We start from the raw sequence: 16,114 nt of genomic DNA, 5'->3' as shown, positions 1-16,114 counted from the left end.
GGATATATGTATATATTTTCAAAACTGCAATTTTTCTCTTTTTGGTACAAATATGCTCACAAGTCGCCTAATAAGTGCAGAAATGCTGATTAAAAAAAAAATCTGCAACATCAATAACTCAACTAAGGGCAAAAGTAAAACACTTTTTAAATTGGGCACAAAGTTAATTTGTCCATGTTTATATAGGGAAAACTTGCTTATAGTTTATTTTTATTTTCTGGTGACACATTCATAATTCCTGATGTAAAACAAAGTAACAACAAGCCAAAGAGAGGTCGTTTAAAATGTTTAATTTATAAAAACACAGCCTAAAAATATGACATTATCTAAACTAACAGCAATTGTTACAAGACAGCATGCTGGGGAGGAGACTGAAGCTCCCTTTATAATGAGCCACCAGAAGGGGGAGCCTGACCAGCTGTAATGGCGCATGTGTAAAACGGAGCAGGCCCCCTACTGGTGAGCTGGTGTAAAGCAGCGACTGTTCTCTTCAGCATAACAATACTGAGTTCCCTTTCTACCTTACATTATATGCACTAAAGGAAGGGAGGGAAATAACTTTGTGATCAAAATGCATAAAACCTGGGGTAAGAATGGAATAAAAAAAAAAAAACAAAAAAACTTGATTTATATTAAGTGCTATAATGGCCCAGAAAAGAGACATTAAACTGAAGAGCATGGTGTCTACAAAGTCCAAATTTCCCAAACATGCTTAAGTGCATCATATATATTTTTTAAAAAATATAAGAACAGTCATCAAATCATGAAAAATTTTAAAAAGTCCAAATTATTATTATTTTGTTATAAAAGGATCTTTTTTTTTTTGCATTAAAGCTGAATTACGAGCCCGTTATAAAGAACCATAGTCTTGCATGCTCTGCCCAGAAGTGTAATAGTGATGCTATAACTAACCGTTTACTTATTGCCAAAACAGCATAATTGTAAAGCAATCCGAAGCAGAAAGGTCTGCAGAAGAAACCTGAGGGGTTGTAAAAGTAAGTGCACCCTGCACACAGCATTCCAGGATCTCACAGTGTAAAGCAGTGCAGGATGAGCCGTGTGGGCACACGTGGCGTAGGATAGGACCAGGCATACAGATCCAGCTTCCAGGTCAGTGGATATGTACAGTCTGATCACAGTGCTTCTCACATCTCATACGCGCAAACACACACAAAAAAAAAGAAACCCCAATCTGGTGCCCGCAGTGGTGGTCGGTCGTTTCACCTCTGAGGACTCCTGGACTAAGAGTTCCTGAAAGGTTCTGTGCTTTTCTGCACTCTTTGCACCAGAACGGCGTTCTGTAGCTGAGCTTCCTGAATGGTGAGAGTCTCATCCAAGAGGTTCCGCAGCGGGAAAGAGGTTGCCAGCAGGAAAGGGATCTTCTGCGATTTACAAGGGATGCCTTCTACGAAATTCCTGACATCACTGATCCTGAGGGAGGAAAGAGAGGAAGAAAAGAAGAAAAAAAAAGGGTTTGGTGGCCAATCTAGAAGCTGCACATAAATTCCATTGTCGATACACATTTTATAATAGAAAATATTATTCCTGTGTCTGGAGAAGTCAGATGTATGAAAATATAAAGATTAAACACGCAAGAACACGCACTACCTACCCCTCCCCCCCAAAAAATAGGTTATAAATATGATAGAGATATAGATAGATTCCTATTTTCCAGTCATTTTACATCAGTCCCACAAAAAAAGATATAAAAATAAAAAATACGGGTCTCAAAATGGCAACAAAAAACAAATACAAAGTTCTTTAGTTCTTTTTTTTTCTTAAGCAATACAAGTTTAGTATCTTGAGATTATATATATATATATATATATATATATATATATATATATATACATACATATACATACATATATATATATATACACATATATACACATACACTTTTACTGCACTTGAAATTATTTGTCCCCCGTTTTCAGTAGACTATATGGTAAAATGAATACTGTAATTCAAAGCTACAACTCGTAACGTATCCCGCAAAATACAAGTTATGACACTCGGGGAGGAAAAAGTAAGAAAGGTGATGAATGTGCAAAAATGAAAAATGGCTCTGACAGGAAGGGGATAAAGAAATAAAGAATGATCCTTTTCTTTATTAGTATGGCTATGTTCACACTATATAAAAAAAAAAACAAACAAACCCAAAACAAACAACATTTTCAATTTCAAGGGTTATTCTCAAAGTCATAACGTATTAAGCCTTGTAGTCATGTGACTTTAACAGCTGCGGATGGCGAGTAGCTCCGCCCATGGCTGTTAACCTATTAAATCCCACTGTCGATCTCTGACAGCGGGATTTAACATACTTCGGCAGGGAGGAGGGGGATGCACGATTCCACAATCCCATCAGGACGACTGTGATGTTATCGCAGGAAGCCGATGGGTTGTCATGATAGTAGAGGGTCTGCTGATGACCCCCATTCATAGGAGATGGTCATTTCTGCTATACATAGAGAAAGCAATCAAATGATCTCAGCTTCAAAGTTCCCCAAGAGAACAGTTAAAAACAGTAAAAAAAAAAAACAACATTTTTAAAAAATATGAAAAAAAAAAAAAAAAAGTTCAAATCACCCGCTTTTTTTCCCGTATTGAAAACAAAACAATTAAAAAAAAAAAAAAAATACACATTCGGTATTGCTACATTCAGGAATGCCCTATCAAAATATAAAATTAATCTTATCAGTAAACAGCGTAACAAAAAAACAATCCGCCAAAATTACTGCGTTTTTTTGGCCGCTGCAGACTTGCAATAAAATCCTCTTATCTACCCCAAATGGTATTAGTAAAAATGTCTGCTCAGGGCGCAAAAAAAAAAAAAAAAAGAAAGAAAAAAAAGAAAAAAGTAAGCCCTTACCGAGCCCCAGATCCTGAAAAACGAGAATGCTACGAGTCAAGGAAAATGGCGGCAAAAGCAACAACATTTTTTCATACAAATTTCCAAATATTTTTTTTCACATCTTAAATTAAAAAATTTCAAAAAAAACCTACACATGTTTGGCATCTGCGAACTAGTACTGACCTGGGGAATCATATTGCCCGATCAATTTCACCATATAGTGAATATGGTAAAAAAAAAAAATTCTTGCAATTTCATCGCATTTGGAATTATTTTTCCTGTTTTCCAACACATTACGTGATAAAATGAATGGGGTCATACAAAAGTACAACTCGCCCTGCAAAAAAGACCAGTCCTCATACGGCTATGTGGATGGAAAATAGGAAAAGTCATGGCTCTTGGAATAAGGGAAGGCCTCGATACACATCAGATAGTCAACTGGTCCTGCAGACTTTCATCCAGTGTTGTTGGGCATATGACAAAATCTATAGCAGGCAGCTGACCAGCCTGTTGACTGTTTCCATTTAACACATTTTCTTCTGCACAACACAACCCAAAATTGGCTGAAGGTGGAGAATCATTTTAAAGGGGTTGTCCAGGTCTTTGACATTTGGATAGCTCATTAATATGTGATCGATGGGCACCCCCGCCAATCAGCTGTTCCTGCTGTTAAACCCATACAACCCCTTTAAACGTTACCTTATTCAATCGGTGCTTCAGGATTACCTGTGTGCAGTGTTAAACTTCTGAACGACCCTTTTGCCATCGGAGAGCCAGATCTTGACGTTGGTCGCAGGTTCCCCGGCGTTCAGTTCAACAGTCGGGAGATTCTCCTCGCCTCCATTCTCCAGCCCATTGACTGCTTTGGTAATTATATTTGGGGTTGCACTTTTGGAAAGGAACGACAGGACATAATCAGTACCTAGCCAGAATCTCCTGTGGGATCACAACTTGCACCATTTAGCCCCTGCAGTACTATACAAATTTTGGGCTCTCCCCCCACCCCTTACTACTCAAAAAAGGCTTTACTTCCCCTCCCCAGGGTCAGCACTTAGTCGCTCTGCTGCTCCTAATGTCTATTATTGCCTGCAGAGCTTACGTCATGTCACCAGTGCTGCCGCAAATCAGCGGCTCGTGCTGTCAATTCTGGCAGAGCCGCCGAACTGACTAATTGGCGTCACCGCTGTTGTCAGTAACAGATACCAGGAACAGCAGCAGAGACTCAGCGCTGGATCTGGGTAGGGTGAGTAAAGCAGTTAGTTTAAAAAAAAAAACAAAGCCAAACGACATAGGCTTTCCAAAACTGGAAAAACCCCTTTAAAAAGTTTAAAAATAATTTCACCTGACAGGTGAAAAGGCAGCCTATTTAGATATGCTGATTATCTGTTACTAGAAATGCTCAGTCTCAATAATCAGCAGGTATACATGCACCCAGTCATGTCGAACAGCATGATACCACACTGCAGGTGGGAACCACAGACCACATCTCAGTACCAATGCTTTCTGGCTGATGTTTTGGTCACTTTTGAATGTTGGTTGTGCTTTCACACTCATGGTAGCATGAGACGGACTCTACAACCCACAGAAGTTGCTCAGGTAGTGCAGCTCATCCCGGATGGCACATCAATGCGAGCTGTGGCAAAAAGGTTTGCTGTGTCTGTCAGCGTAGTGTCCAGAGGCTGGAGGCACTGCCACGAGATAGGCCAGTACACCAGGAGGCGTGGAGGGGGCCGTAGGAGGGCAACAACCCAGCAGCAGGACCGCTACCTCCGCCTTTGTGCAAGGAGGAACAGGAGGAGCACTGCCAGATCCCTGCAAAATGACCTCCAGCAGGCCACAAATGTGCATGTGTCTGCACAAACGGTTAGAAACAGACTCCATGAGGGTGGTATGAGGGCCCGACGTCCACAGATGGGGGTTGTGCTCATAGCCCAACACCGTGCAGGACACGTGGCGTTTGCCACAGAACACCAGGATTGGCAAAGTCGCCACTTGCGCCCTGTGCTCTTCACAGATGAAAGCAGGTTCACACTGAGCACATGTGACAGACGTGACAGAGTCTGGAGACGCCGTGGAGAGCGATCTGCTGCCTGCAACATCCTTCAGCATGACCGGTTTGGCAGTTGGTCAGTAATGGTGTGGGGTGGCATTTCTTTGGAGGGCCGCACAGTCGTCCATGTGCTCACCAGAGGTAGCCTGACTGCCATTAGGTACCGAGATGAGATCCTCAGACCCCTTGTGAGACCATATGCTGGTGCGGTTGGCCCTGGGTTCCTCCTAATGCAGGACAATGCCAGACCTCATGTGGCTGGAGTGTGTCAGCAGTTCCTGCAAGATGAAGGCATTGAAGCTATGGACTGGCCCGCCCGTTCCCCAGACCTGAATCAGATTCAGCACATCTGGGACATCATATCTTTCTCCATACACCAACATCACGTTGTCCAGGAGTTGTCGGATGCTTTAGTCCAGGTCTGGGAGGAGATCCCAGAGGAGACCATCCGCAACCTCATCAGGAGCATGCCCAGGCGTTGTAGGGAGGTCATACAGGCACGTGGAGGCCACACACAATACTGAGCCTCATTTTGACTTGTTTTAAGGACATTACATCAAAGTTGGATCAGCCTGTAGTGTGTTTTTCCACTTTAATTTTGGGGGTGACTCCAAATCCAGGCCTCCATTGGTTAATAAATTTGATTTCCATTAATGATTTTTGTGTGATTTTGTTGTCAGCACATTCAACTTTGTACAGAACAAAGTATTCAATGAGAATATTTCATTCATTCAGATCTAGGATGTGTTATTTGAGTGTTCCCTTTATTTTTTGAGCAGTGTATAAAAGAAAAATTAGACAGTAATTCAAAATATAGTCCTTTATGCCTATAATACATAGAGACCATGGCAGATAATTGTTGTATAAAAGAAGACCTGTCACTTGCACAAAAGAATTTTTGTTAAATACCTTGTAAAAATCACTGAAAAACCCGATTTATGCTGCTCCACTGCAGAGATATTCACACTTATTGCATTTGGAGCGCGGTATGTGAAATCTCTGCTTGTAGCTCAGCTTGGCGTTTCTTCAGAGTCTTTTCTGGGGGCGTGCGTTTTCACCACTCCCTCCCAGATGCTGCCAATCACAGCTCAGCAGCGTCTTAGAGCTACATCAGTTGCTGAGCCGTGATTGGCAGCCTGTGGGAGGGAGTGGTGAACGCGCACGCCCCCCAGAGAAGACTCTGAAGAAACGCCCAGCTAGATTACAAGCAGAGATTTCACATACTATGCTCCAAAAGCAACAAATGTGAATATCTCTGCAAAGGAACGCCTTAGCACAAAACGGAAAAAAAATGTCAGAATCAGGAGAGCTCAAGGATTTTTACAAGATACTTTACCATTTTTTTAAGCAACTGACAGGTTCTCTTTATATTTCCATAGACTGTATAATCCTCACCTTCCCAGACGGTGGCCTTGCCCAGAGAATGGATCCACTCGTTTCTTTCTTATGGCGTACTCTTCACCTTTTCGGTCTTCCACATTAACGGACAATTCTTTCTTTGCAAATGTCTTGTGCAGCTCTGGGGGCAGCTCTCTGGTAAACAACAATATAATTCAGAGGGTTATAGGGTATTATAGTGAAAAGAGTGTAGTGTACTGTACTGCATGGTCTGACATCACCACACAGCAATGACATCACACACAGAAAAATTTACAAGTGTGTTTAGCAAACTTCATGTACTGCTGCCCGATAAACAATCTGTATCTTTCATCCAAAGAAATTGTCCTGTACAATCATTAGCTGGATGCTGAGGGTCTCCTATTCCTGGGGTCCAGAGGAAGGACACCCAGCAATTAGACACTTATTACCTGTTAGTAGGGTAGGTGATAAGTTTGGATTCAAGAAACAACACTTTAAAAGTATCCATTTAATTTTTCACATTCATTTTTTTTTCCTCCAATTCTTGCAAGAGCTGTAACTTTTCACTTTTCCATTGACATAGCTGTATGAAGGCTTGTTTTTTGGGGGGATAAGTAGTAGTTTTGAATGAGAACAATAACTTAATATAAAGTAATTAAACAGAAAGAAAACTTCAAGCAGGATGAAATGGTGAAAAAGAAAAGTTGCAATTCTTTCATTGTTTTTTTTTGGTGGTGGTGGTGGTGGGGGGGGTTGTTTTTACCTTATTCAGTATATGGTAAAAATCACCTGGCATTACGATTCCCCAGCTCAGTACGGTTACTACCATACCAAACTTGCATAGACTTTTTTCTCAAAAAAAAAACAAAAACAACCACACATCATTATACGAGACTTGTAATGATTCTTTTTCTGTCGATTGAGCTGTGTGAGGGCTCGTTTATGGTGCCCTGAGCCCACGGGTTTATTGATACCGAATTGGGGTACATACGAAATTGATTTTTTTTTTATTGCATTTATTTAATTAAGGTGTGGAAACTAAAAACCTGCAATTCGGAGGTTTTGATTCTTTTTTTTTTTCTTCTCTTTATAGTGTCCATCACGTGTGTTAATGAATTTTAGAGTTTGACAAACCAAATCATTAGGGACGCGGCGATAAAAAAATAGGTTTATTTTTAATGTATTTGTTTAAATGGGAGGGTGGGAGGTTTGAACCAAATTTTCACACTTTATTTTTTCATGTTTTACTTTACTTTTTAGTGCCCATAGGGGACTTGAACCTGGGAATCGTTCAATCGCTTATACTCTAGTCTGCTACATTACAGTATTGCAGAATATAGTGAAAATTGAAGACTCCCTTGAAGCCCATCCAGTGGCCAAGCTTCACAGGAGGACCAAGATGACAGTGATAGGCTGGGCCCCCATTGGTGTTCCCCAACTGTTAGGGTAATCTATTGGTGCCCAGTGATCACCAGTACGTGTGAGCATAATCAACTGTGCAATTTAATCGCCGCTGAGACTGAAAGTGACATTTAAATGGTTGACAGATGCAATTGGAGCCACGCAACACAGTCGACACTTACTGCGCATGGAGAGATTTCAGCTCCTGAGCCTCCTCCGCATTCATGTACCGAGGAGGTATGTGATACCCCTGGACATCTCTAGGTGTGGCTTATGATTACACGCTGGGCCGTGCACTTCTCCGCACTTACCCCTTCTTCATTGAGTCCATAAACTGACGATTTGCAGCGTCGGTATAGTCCCTGAGTTGACCGTCATTGATTGTGAACCCGTTTTTCCACATCTTTATTATGACCTCTGCCTGCAAAGCAAAAACCAGACGTTATCGTATTGAAGAAAAGGCAGGTCCCACTTTTCCACAATGCTTTACCCACATGTAACCCCACCTCAATACCAGTACACCCGGGGTCTAGGCGAGTATTGTCAGCGAGCCCTGCTACACCAAGAGAGCAAGAAAAGTAAGAGGTGAAGTCGCACATGGCAGAAATTTCTGTGGCTTTGATTCAGTTTCATTCATCCCATGAAAGTTATTTTGGTAGAAAGCAAACGGGTTTCTGGAAGCCTCATTCAGATGAATATCAGAGGCACAAAGGTCTGCCACATGTGAACGTCCCCTAAATATCACAGAAAGCAGCAATGCTAAAAGAGGTATATAGGTCACCACAATGGCGCATGAATATTCCCATTGCTGGAAAGACATGGGACACACCTCGTCTTCTGGAGAAGCGTTCAGGACGCCAGCGTCTTCTGCTTCTTCAAACAAGCTGTTCACAAAGGAGTCGCACCGTTTCCTCTCGCTGCTCCTCCCCGCCATCCTGAAAACCCTAAGACAAATAAGAAAAAAGTGATATGAAGGATTTAGACCAGCAGATCGGATTCAGACCCTCTACTCCGGCAGCACTAAAGCTCCTTAAAAGGGATTGACCACTATCAGATGACACCCCTTTAATCCCCCTGCGACTATGGATGGTGCCGAGTGCTGCCGATTATTATGGACGAGCCAGTAGTTTTGGCTGCTGGATTGAGGAATAAAATAGATTACATATTCCTCAATATTGAACACTAGGTGGTGATGCCTCTTTGACCTGACCCTTGTAGTGAGGGAGCAATAGCAATAACAGGTCAGAGAAGCTTTTCCTTACATCAAGTCCATTATAGCAGCATAAAAGGAGGATAATCCCATTACTCCACATATTATGAAGCATCGTCAGAAATTTAGAACAAGTCCCCCCCCTTAACATAATCCTTTGCGGTGTGAAAACCCCCGTACCTGTCTTGTGGCTTCATGGCGTCGGTCTTATCAGCTTCCCTCATGTCTGAACGGCTGCATCCTCCTACCAAAGAAAAATGAGGATCTTAAGTCTCACGGCTTTCAGTATCACCTCTATGCTGATGACACACAGATCTACCTCTCTGGACCTGATATCAACTCCTTACTAACCAGAATCCCACAATGTCTGTCCGCTATTTCATCCTTCTTCTCTGCCAGATTCCTAAAACATAATATGGATAAAACGGCATTCATCATCTTTCCTCCATCTCACTCAACTCCCCCAATTGACCCATCCACCAAAGTCAATGGCTGTTCACTCTCCCCAGTCCTGCAAGCTCGCTGCCTTGGGGTAACCCTGGACTCTGAATTCTCCTTCAAATCACATATCCAAGCCATTTTCTCTTCCTGCCGACTCAAAAATATCTCCCGGATCCGCACATTCCTCAACCATGAATCTGCAAAAACACTAGTGCATGCCCTCATCATCTCCCGCCTCGACTACTGCAACCTCCTGCTCTGTGGCCTCCCCTCTAACACTCTTGCGCCCCTCCAATCTATCCTAAACTCTGCTGCCCGACTAATCCACCTGTCCCCCCGCTATTCCCCGGCCTCTCCTCTCTGTCAATCTCTTCACTGGCTCCCCATTGCTCAGAGACTCCAGTTCAAAACCCTAACCATGACATACAAAACCATCCACAACCTGTATCCTCCATACATCAGTGACCTCGTCTCCCGGTACTTACCTGCACACAACCTCCGATCCTCACAAGATCTCCTGCTCTACTCCCCTCTTATCTCCTCTTCCCACAACTGCATACGGGATTTCTCCCGTACATCCCCCCTACTCTGAAACTCTCTACCCCAATATATCAAGACTCTCGCCTATCATGGAAGCCTTCAAAAGAACCTGAAGATCCACCTCTTCCGACAAGTCTACAACCTGCAGTAACCCTTGCTCCACCACACTGCTGCATGACCAGCTCTACCCTCACCTGCTGTATCCTCACCCATCCCTTGTAGATTGTGAGCCCTCATGGGCAGGGTCCTCGCACCTCCTGTACCAGTCGCCAAATCGTTTCTGTTCAAATTATTGCACTTGCTGTTTGCTATGTATATCCCTTTTAAACATAAATTAGACTAAGGAAATCCACATCCATGGGAGATTTCAATAAAGACTCATTGGTCAATATAAAAACCCATATAAATGAGAATTGTGTTTCACATCAGGTTAATAACGCTTATCACACAGCTTTAGGATGAAAGCACACAAGATACAAAAGGCATGGTTTTCCTGGAATACTCCTGTGATGTCCTCCACTGGAAATTATTTTGTACCACTATGGGTCCATTTGTAATATATACAATATCAGTGGACAATGACTTTAATAATGATCTATTTTAGGGTAATTGACAGGCGAGGGGTTATTCTGTGTGTGACCAGACAACTTGTGCATTTACATGCAGGGCTGTGGAGTCGGTGTCCATTTTGATAGTTGGTATAAAATGGACTGACTCAGACTCCTAAAATATATAATAAATTGGGTACAGTAGTTCAATGCAGGATGTGCTGGAAATGTTTCCATAAGAATTTGGGAAAGTTATGAAATGTCCTATAAATGTCGGTCCTATTCCTGATCTAAGGGTCTAGACTTTTAGCTGAGATGAATCTGTGCTACAGTAAGTTTATCACTTAAACATGAGCCGTGTATGAGGGAGTCGGAGGCATGGAAATTGAGGAGTCGGTGGTTTCGCTTACCGACTCCACAGCTCTGTTTACATGGAAAGTGTGCAGACGAGATGGGAATAGAAAAAAAACAATGGGCAGCAGTCCTGCCCCCTGTGGACATCACGTGTCCTTACACCTTCTGCAGCAGTGGTACTTCTTCCAGGTATTTATAGACGCAGGGCGAGCAGATGGCGGCAGACGTCACAATCACACACAAGCGACAGATGGAGAGAAGGCGCTGAGTCAGAGGACAGAAGATTACATGGGATCCGGTGACTGGGCATCTACTGTATATACACAGGACATCAGAGAAGCGGGATACGGCTTATCCGCTGCCCTAGATAACGCCCTGCAAAGTAAATAACCCAGAACTATACCCAAGCCCAACTCTCACCACAGTGCAAGATTTCCTTACGGGCAAAATTCCATTTACGTGTCGTCGCCAGCAAACCTGGCAGAAGATAAGGTCAGGATTAGGGAGGATGCGGCGCCAGCTCAGCTTCGCCCATGGGCACACATGCAGTTTTATATTCTACATTTAATTAAAGGAAAATTTTAATATGTTACACTGATGGCCTATTTTGGTGCTGATCATATAAAAAGTAATCTCCATAGAGGGTAATCATTATCAGGTGGGCAAGGGCTGACACAGGGTACCCCCTAATAATCACAGATATAAGCAGCATTAGAACCCAGAACAGCACAGCTCCCTGGCCAATCTCAGGTACTGCAGCTCAGCTTCCTAGGTTGGGGCCGTTTAACCCCTTAAAAGACACAGTCGACCTCAAGTGGTTTTGAAAGCCCATCCTGCTCCCCGCAGATCAGGAGCTGAACACCAGAGAGGGCACACAATGGCAGTATTACATAGCAGAGCTCTGATTAACCATTTAGATGCCACTGTCAAACTCTTGACCACTGCATTTAAATGGAACAGACAGCCGATGCGCTGTCCACCAGCACTCATCGGCCCCTCACTATACCATCTCAGAAAAGCGATGGGTTCCCCTACCCCCACAGTTAACATCTTGGTACTCTTGTGAAGCTCAGCCACATGCTGAGGTTCAAAGGAGACTATGATTTACACTATAAACTAGTATCGAAGTATGTATTAGGATCAACTCATAAATAGAAAGGGGGAATTATCCTTCTCTTCCCCAAAAGAAAAAGTAATAAATAAACCCAATTACAAAATTTAATTATCCCATACTGTAAAAACTGCAAAAAAACAAAGTTAAAGTTTGCTATTGCCGTAATCGTTCTGACCTGGAGAATCAGATTTCCAGGTCATTTTTTTCCAAAACAATGAGGGGTTTGCATTTTTTTCCACCAGTTTCAATCCACTTGTATCCCCCCCCACCCCCACATACATTTTCCAGTATATTATCTGGTAAGTATGAATGGGGTCAGTCAGAAATACAACTCGTCCCAGCAAAAAAACAAACAAAAAAAAACACAACACACACAAGCAATCGGTCATAGGACTGTATTCAATAGGAGGAAATGGAGTTATATTGGTTTAAAAAGCATAAAGAATATTCAACATAATATATAAAATTGCAAAACAGACAGAAAGAGAAAAGTCCACCACTCGTAGGACGGTGCTCATGGAAGAATAAAATAAAATAAAAAAAAAGGGAGAAAAAAATCTGTTCTTAAGGGGTTAATATAAACACAAAATTCTAACCATAATTGTTATCTAATCTTTAAAGACCTGATTATTTATCCCCCTGGGAGAAGGGGGGATTGGAGAAACATTGAGAACAGAACAGTTCTATCCCTTTTACAACCATCTCCCCAAAAAGAATAAAATATATAAAAACCAGCTACACAAGAAAAAAACTACAGATCTTAGAAATATTAGTAGCATAAAAAAATTATAGTTTGTATAGTTCGAGGGGGTCTCCACAGCCCCTTCTTAAATGCTATGTTCCCATGAAAAAAAAAAAAAAAAAAAAAAAGGAAAAAACAACCCCCTTCTATTCGCCTCCAACACCGATCTCTTGGCGCTTGCATAACACTTATGTAATGTGACCGCTGCAGCCAATCAGTGGATTAGGGCGGCACTAGCAGACTATTGACGAGGCACTGGAAATATATATATATATATATATATATATATATATATATATATATATATATATATATATATATATATATATATTTATTACACATAATCCTCATATGGCTCCATTACAAAAAAAGGTTACAGCTCCTGGAATACAAAAATAAATAAGTGAACTGTATGGTTCGTCCTGTAACTCAGCCTTGGTTACACCAGTGCGTCTATGGGGTGACTACCTGCGGCTTCTTCTTGCAATGACAACACACCAGAGTCTCTCCAGCACACATGACGTCACACGCCCCTCATAGACCCCCCCCCCCCATATACCTCCTGCACTCACCATAGTCACCGCAACGCCCAGCGTAGAACCTCGTCTTCCATCTCACCCCGCAGAAATCTAAATACCGGAAGTGACGTCTGTATTGGCGGCGTGACGTCAGGCATTCCGCAGGGTGTTCTCGCGAGACGCCGCCATCTTTAGTGAGGGCAACGTCTCTGTTTCTGCCAGGACTGGATGAGCTGTGACTGTGGACAGGGCAGAGGCTGGAGGGAGAGGTTTTTCCTCCAGTTCTCCCGTCTCTTACATCTATTATATATCATAACATAATACACCCCCTCAAATACCAGCACCTCACTAAGAAAGCAGCTGCCAAACTAAAAACCCCACAAAAGTGAAAAACTGGGGAAATTGCTGCTTAACCCCTTAGAGGACAGAACACTTTTTCTATTTTTGTGCTTTCATCCTTCCCCCTCCTTATAAGAGCTGTCATGTTCTTACTCTCCCCCCCTGACAAAAGCTCTTTTCCTCAGGGATTACTTGTACTTTTGGCTATCACCGTCCATTTTATCCTACGGTTTATAAAAATTCCAAATAAAGTCAAAAAGGTGAAAATAAAATGCAATTCCATAATTTTTTTTTTTTTATCAATTTTCATTCTGTAACGATGACCTGTATATATGATTCTCCAGATCAGTATGACGACGACGATGATACAAAACTTGTATTTTTTTTTAAATTTAAGTGAAAAAAAATTCAGAAATTCATAAAAAAAAAAAAAAGATCTGCAGTCACACTTTTCCAAAGCTCGTAGCATTTTTATTTTTCGGTCCATAGTTCTGGGTGAGGACTTGTATTGTACGTGGTGACTTGATGTTTTTATTGATATTATTTTGGGATGGGCACGACGCTTTGAGCATTTTTTTCTGGAGTCTTGGCCACTAAAATCCTGCAATTCTGGCATTTTGTTTTTTTTTTCTTTTTACAGATTTTACAGATCAGGTTAATTACTTTTTATATTTTTGTAGATCGGACTTTTCTAAACACGTTGACACCAAATTTGTATTTATTTTTTAATTTTTTACATTGTTAACTGGGGAAAAGAAGAGGAAACCATTATACATATATTTAGTTATTTATTTATTATTTTATTTATTTTTTTAAAAACCTTTTTTTCTTCACTTTTTTACTTAGACCCCTTAGTGGAGCTGAACCTATGATTGTCTGATAGCTTCTACTACATACAGCAATACCACAGCTTTGTTGTATGTTGTTTTGCTGGACATCACATGACAGGCGCGGGGTGGGGTGGGGAGAGCATTCAGCCGGCCCCCCGGCTGTCATAGCACATAGGAGCATAGAATCATAGAATCATAGAATGGTAGAGTTGGAAGGGACCTCCTGGGTCATCTGGTCCAACCCCCTGCTCAAAGCAGGATTCACTAGATCATCTCAGACAGATGTCTGTCCAGCCTCTGTTTGAAGACGTCCATTGAAGGGGAACTCACCACCTCTCGTGGCAGCCTGTTCCACTCATTAATCACCCTCACTGTCAAAAAGTTTTTTCTAATATCTAATCTGTGTCTCCTCCCATTTAGTTTCATCCCATTGCTTCTAGTCTTTCCTTGTGCAAATGAGAATAAAGATGATCCTTCTACAATGTGACAGCCCTTGACATATTTGTAGACAGCTATTAAGTCTCCTCTCAGTCTTCTTTTTTGCAAGCTAAACATTCCCAAATCCTGCAACCGTTCCTCATAGGCTCATCATTGGCTTGCTGTGATCGTGTTGCAGGGAAGCCGTTGGCTGCCTGAACTGATATCCAGGTTAGATCACCACTGTCAGCAAATTGTCAGTGGGGTTTAAGAGGTTAACAGCAGCGATTGACATCGTTGCCGTTCGCTGCTGATAGAGGCAGATGCCTTCTATATAATATAGCCGGCATCTGCGCTGTGCTCTGCCTCTGAGCCCAATCCAAAGTCCATGACATACTCCATGATATATATATCAGTCATGGGACGTTAAGGGGTTATTTTTATCTTGTTAAATGGTTAAAATTGCAAAGTGCTTGTAGAAACGCACAAATTTGCATTTTAGCTCTTATTAAAAATCGTCTCCATTCTGGAGGACAGGGGTATTTTTAATTCTACAGTTTACTGCTTGTTGCCCAGGTTACCGGCCACCTCTGCAGTCTATCAGGGGTGGTCGGTCTCCTAGGCAAATAGCAACGCAGATGCAAAGCAACAACCAACTGAACTGGCATTCATCAAGAACACACTGATCCCCCCTCCCCCCGGCAAGCATGAGACAGGGAGCGGGGAACAACCCTTTAAGAGGCCTTAAATAAAAGCTTAAAGGGGTATTCCCATCTCCAAGATCCCATCCCAATATGTAGTAGGTGTAATAATAATAATAATATTAGCAAATACCTTCAATTAGAAATGTAGTATAGTATTTTTGATTCGCTATGCCACTTACCTCATGTGCAGGCAATACAGGACCTTAGGTATCCATGGTTACGACCACTAGCAACTAGCTGTCACTTTATCAGTGGACGTAACCATGGATACCTAAGGTCCTGCAATGCCTGCACATGAGGAAAGAGACAGCAAATTAAAAATACTATACTACATTTCTAATTGGAGGTATTTGCTAATATCATTATTATTACATTTACTACATATTGGAATAGGATCTTGGAGATGGGAATACCCCTTTAAATAAAATCATGAATTAATGCAAAGTCGAAAGAAAATTATCTTTTTTTTTTCCCACTAAAATGTTGCTAACATTTTAACAAGCCACCATAGCTGACAGATCCCGAGGCCTCAGAAGGCCACAGCAACCATCGGGAACACACTGGGTACCGATGGGATTAAAGAAGGAGCGTTAACAAATCTAGATGCCGCTGTCACTGTTGGCAGCAGCATCTAGGGGGTTAGACGGCCATGATGGATGTCAACACCCCAATGCAGTAGGATGTCAGCTATAG

The 16,114-nt window shown here is 41.9% G+C and overlaps 1 protein-coding gene across 1 annotated transcript; it reads right to left on the bottom strand.

Annotated features, from left to right (window-relative positions):
* Positions 1-274: 274 nt before the first annotated feature.
* Positions 275-13,286, bottom strand: UBXN2A (UBX domain protein 2A). Its single transcript, XM_073674059.1, has 7 exons — positions 13,186-13,286; positions 9,055-9,118; positions 8,494-8,608; positions 7,976-8,085; positions 6,300-6,437; positions 3,581-3,742; positions 275-1,431 (listed from the first exon to the last, which is right to left on the bottom strand). The coding sequence occupies exons 2-7, from the start codon at positions 9,096-9,098 to the stop codon at positions 1,242-1,244; spliced, it is 759 nt and encodes a 252-aa protein (XP_073530160.1). The 5' UTR covers positions 9,099-9,118; positions 13,186-13,286; the 3' UTR covers positions 275-1,241.
* Between the last annotated feature and the right edge of the window lie 2,828 nt (positions 13,287-16,114).

This window comes from Phyllobates terribilis, unplaced genomic scaffold (assembly GCF_046119375.1).
Source record: "Phyllobates terribilis strain yellow unplaced genomic scaffold, ASM4611937v1 Scaffold_3__8_contigs__length_932513732, whole genome shotgun sequence".
Lineage (NCBI taxonomy): Eukaryota > Metazoa > Chordata > Amphibia > Anura > Dendrobatidae > Phyllobates > Phyllobates terribilis.
This window is presented reverse-complemented; position numbering and strand designations above follow the sequence as displayed.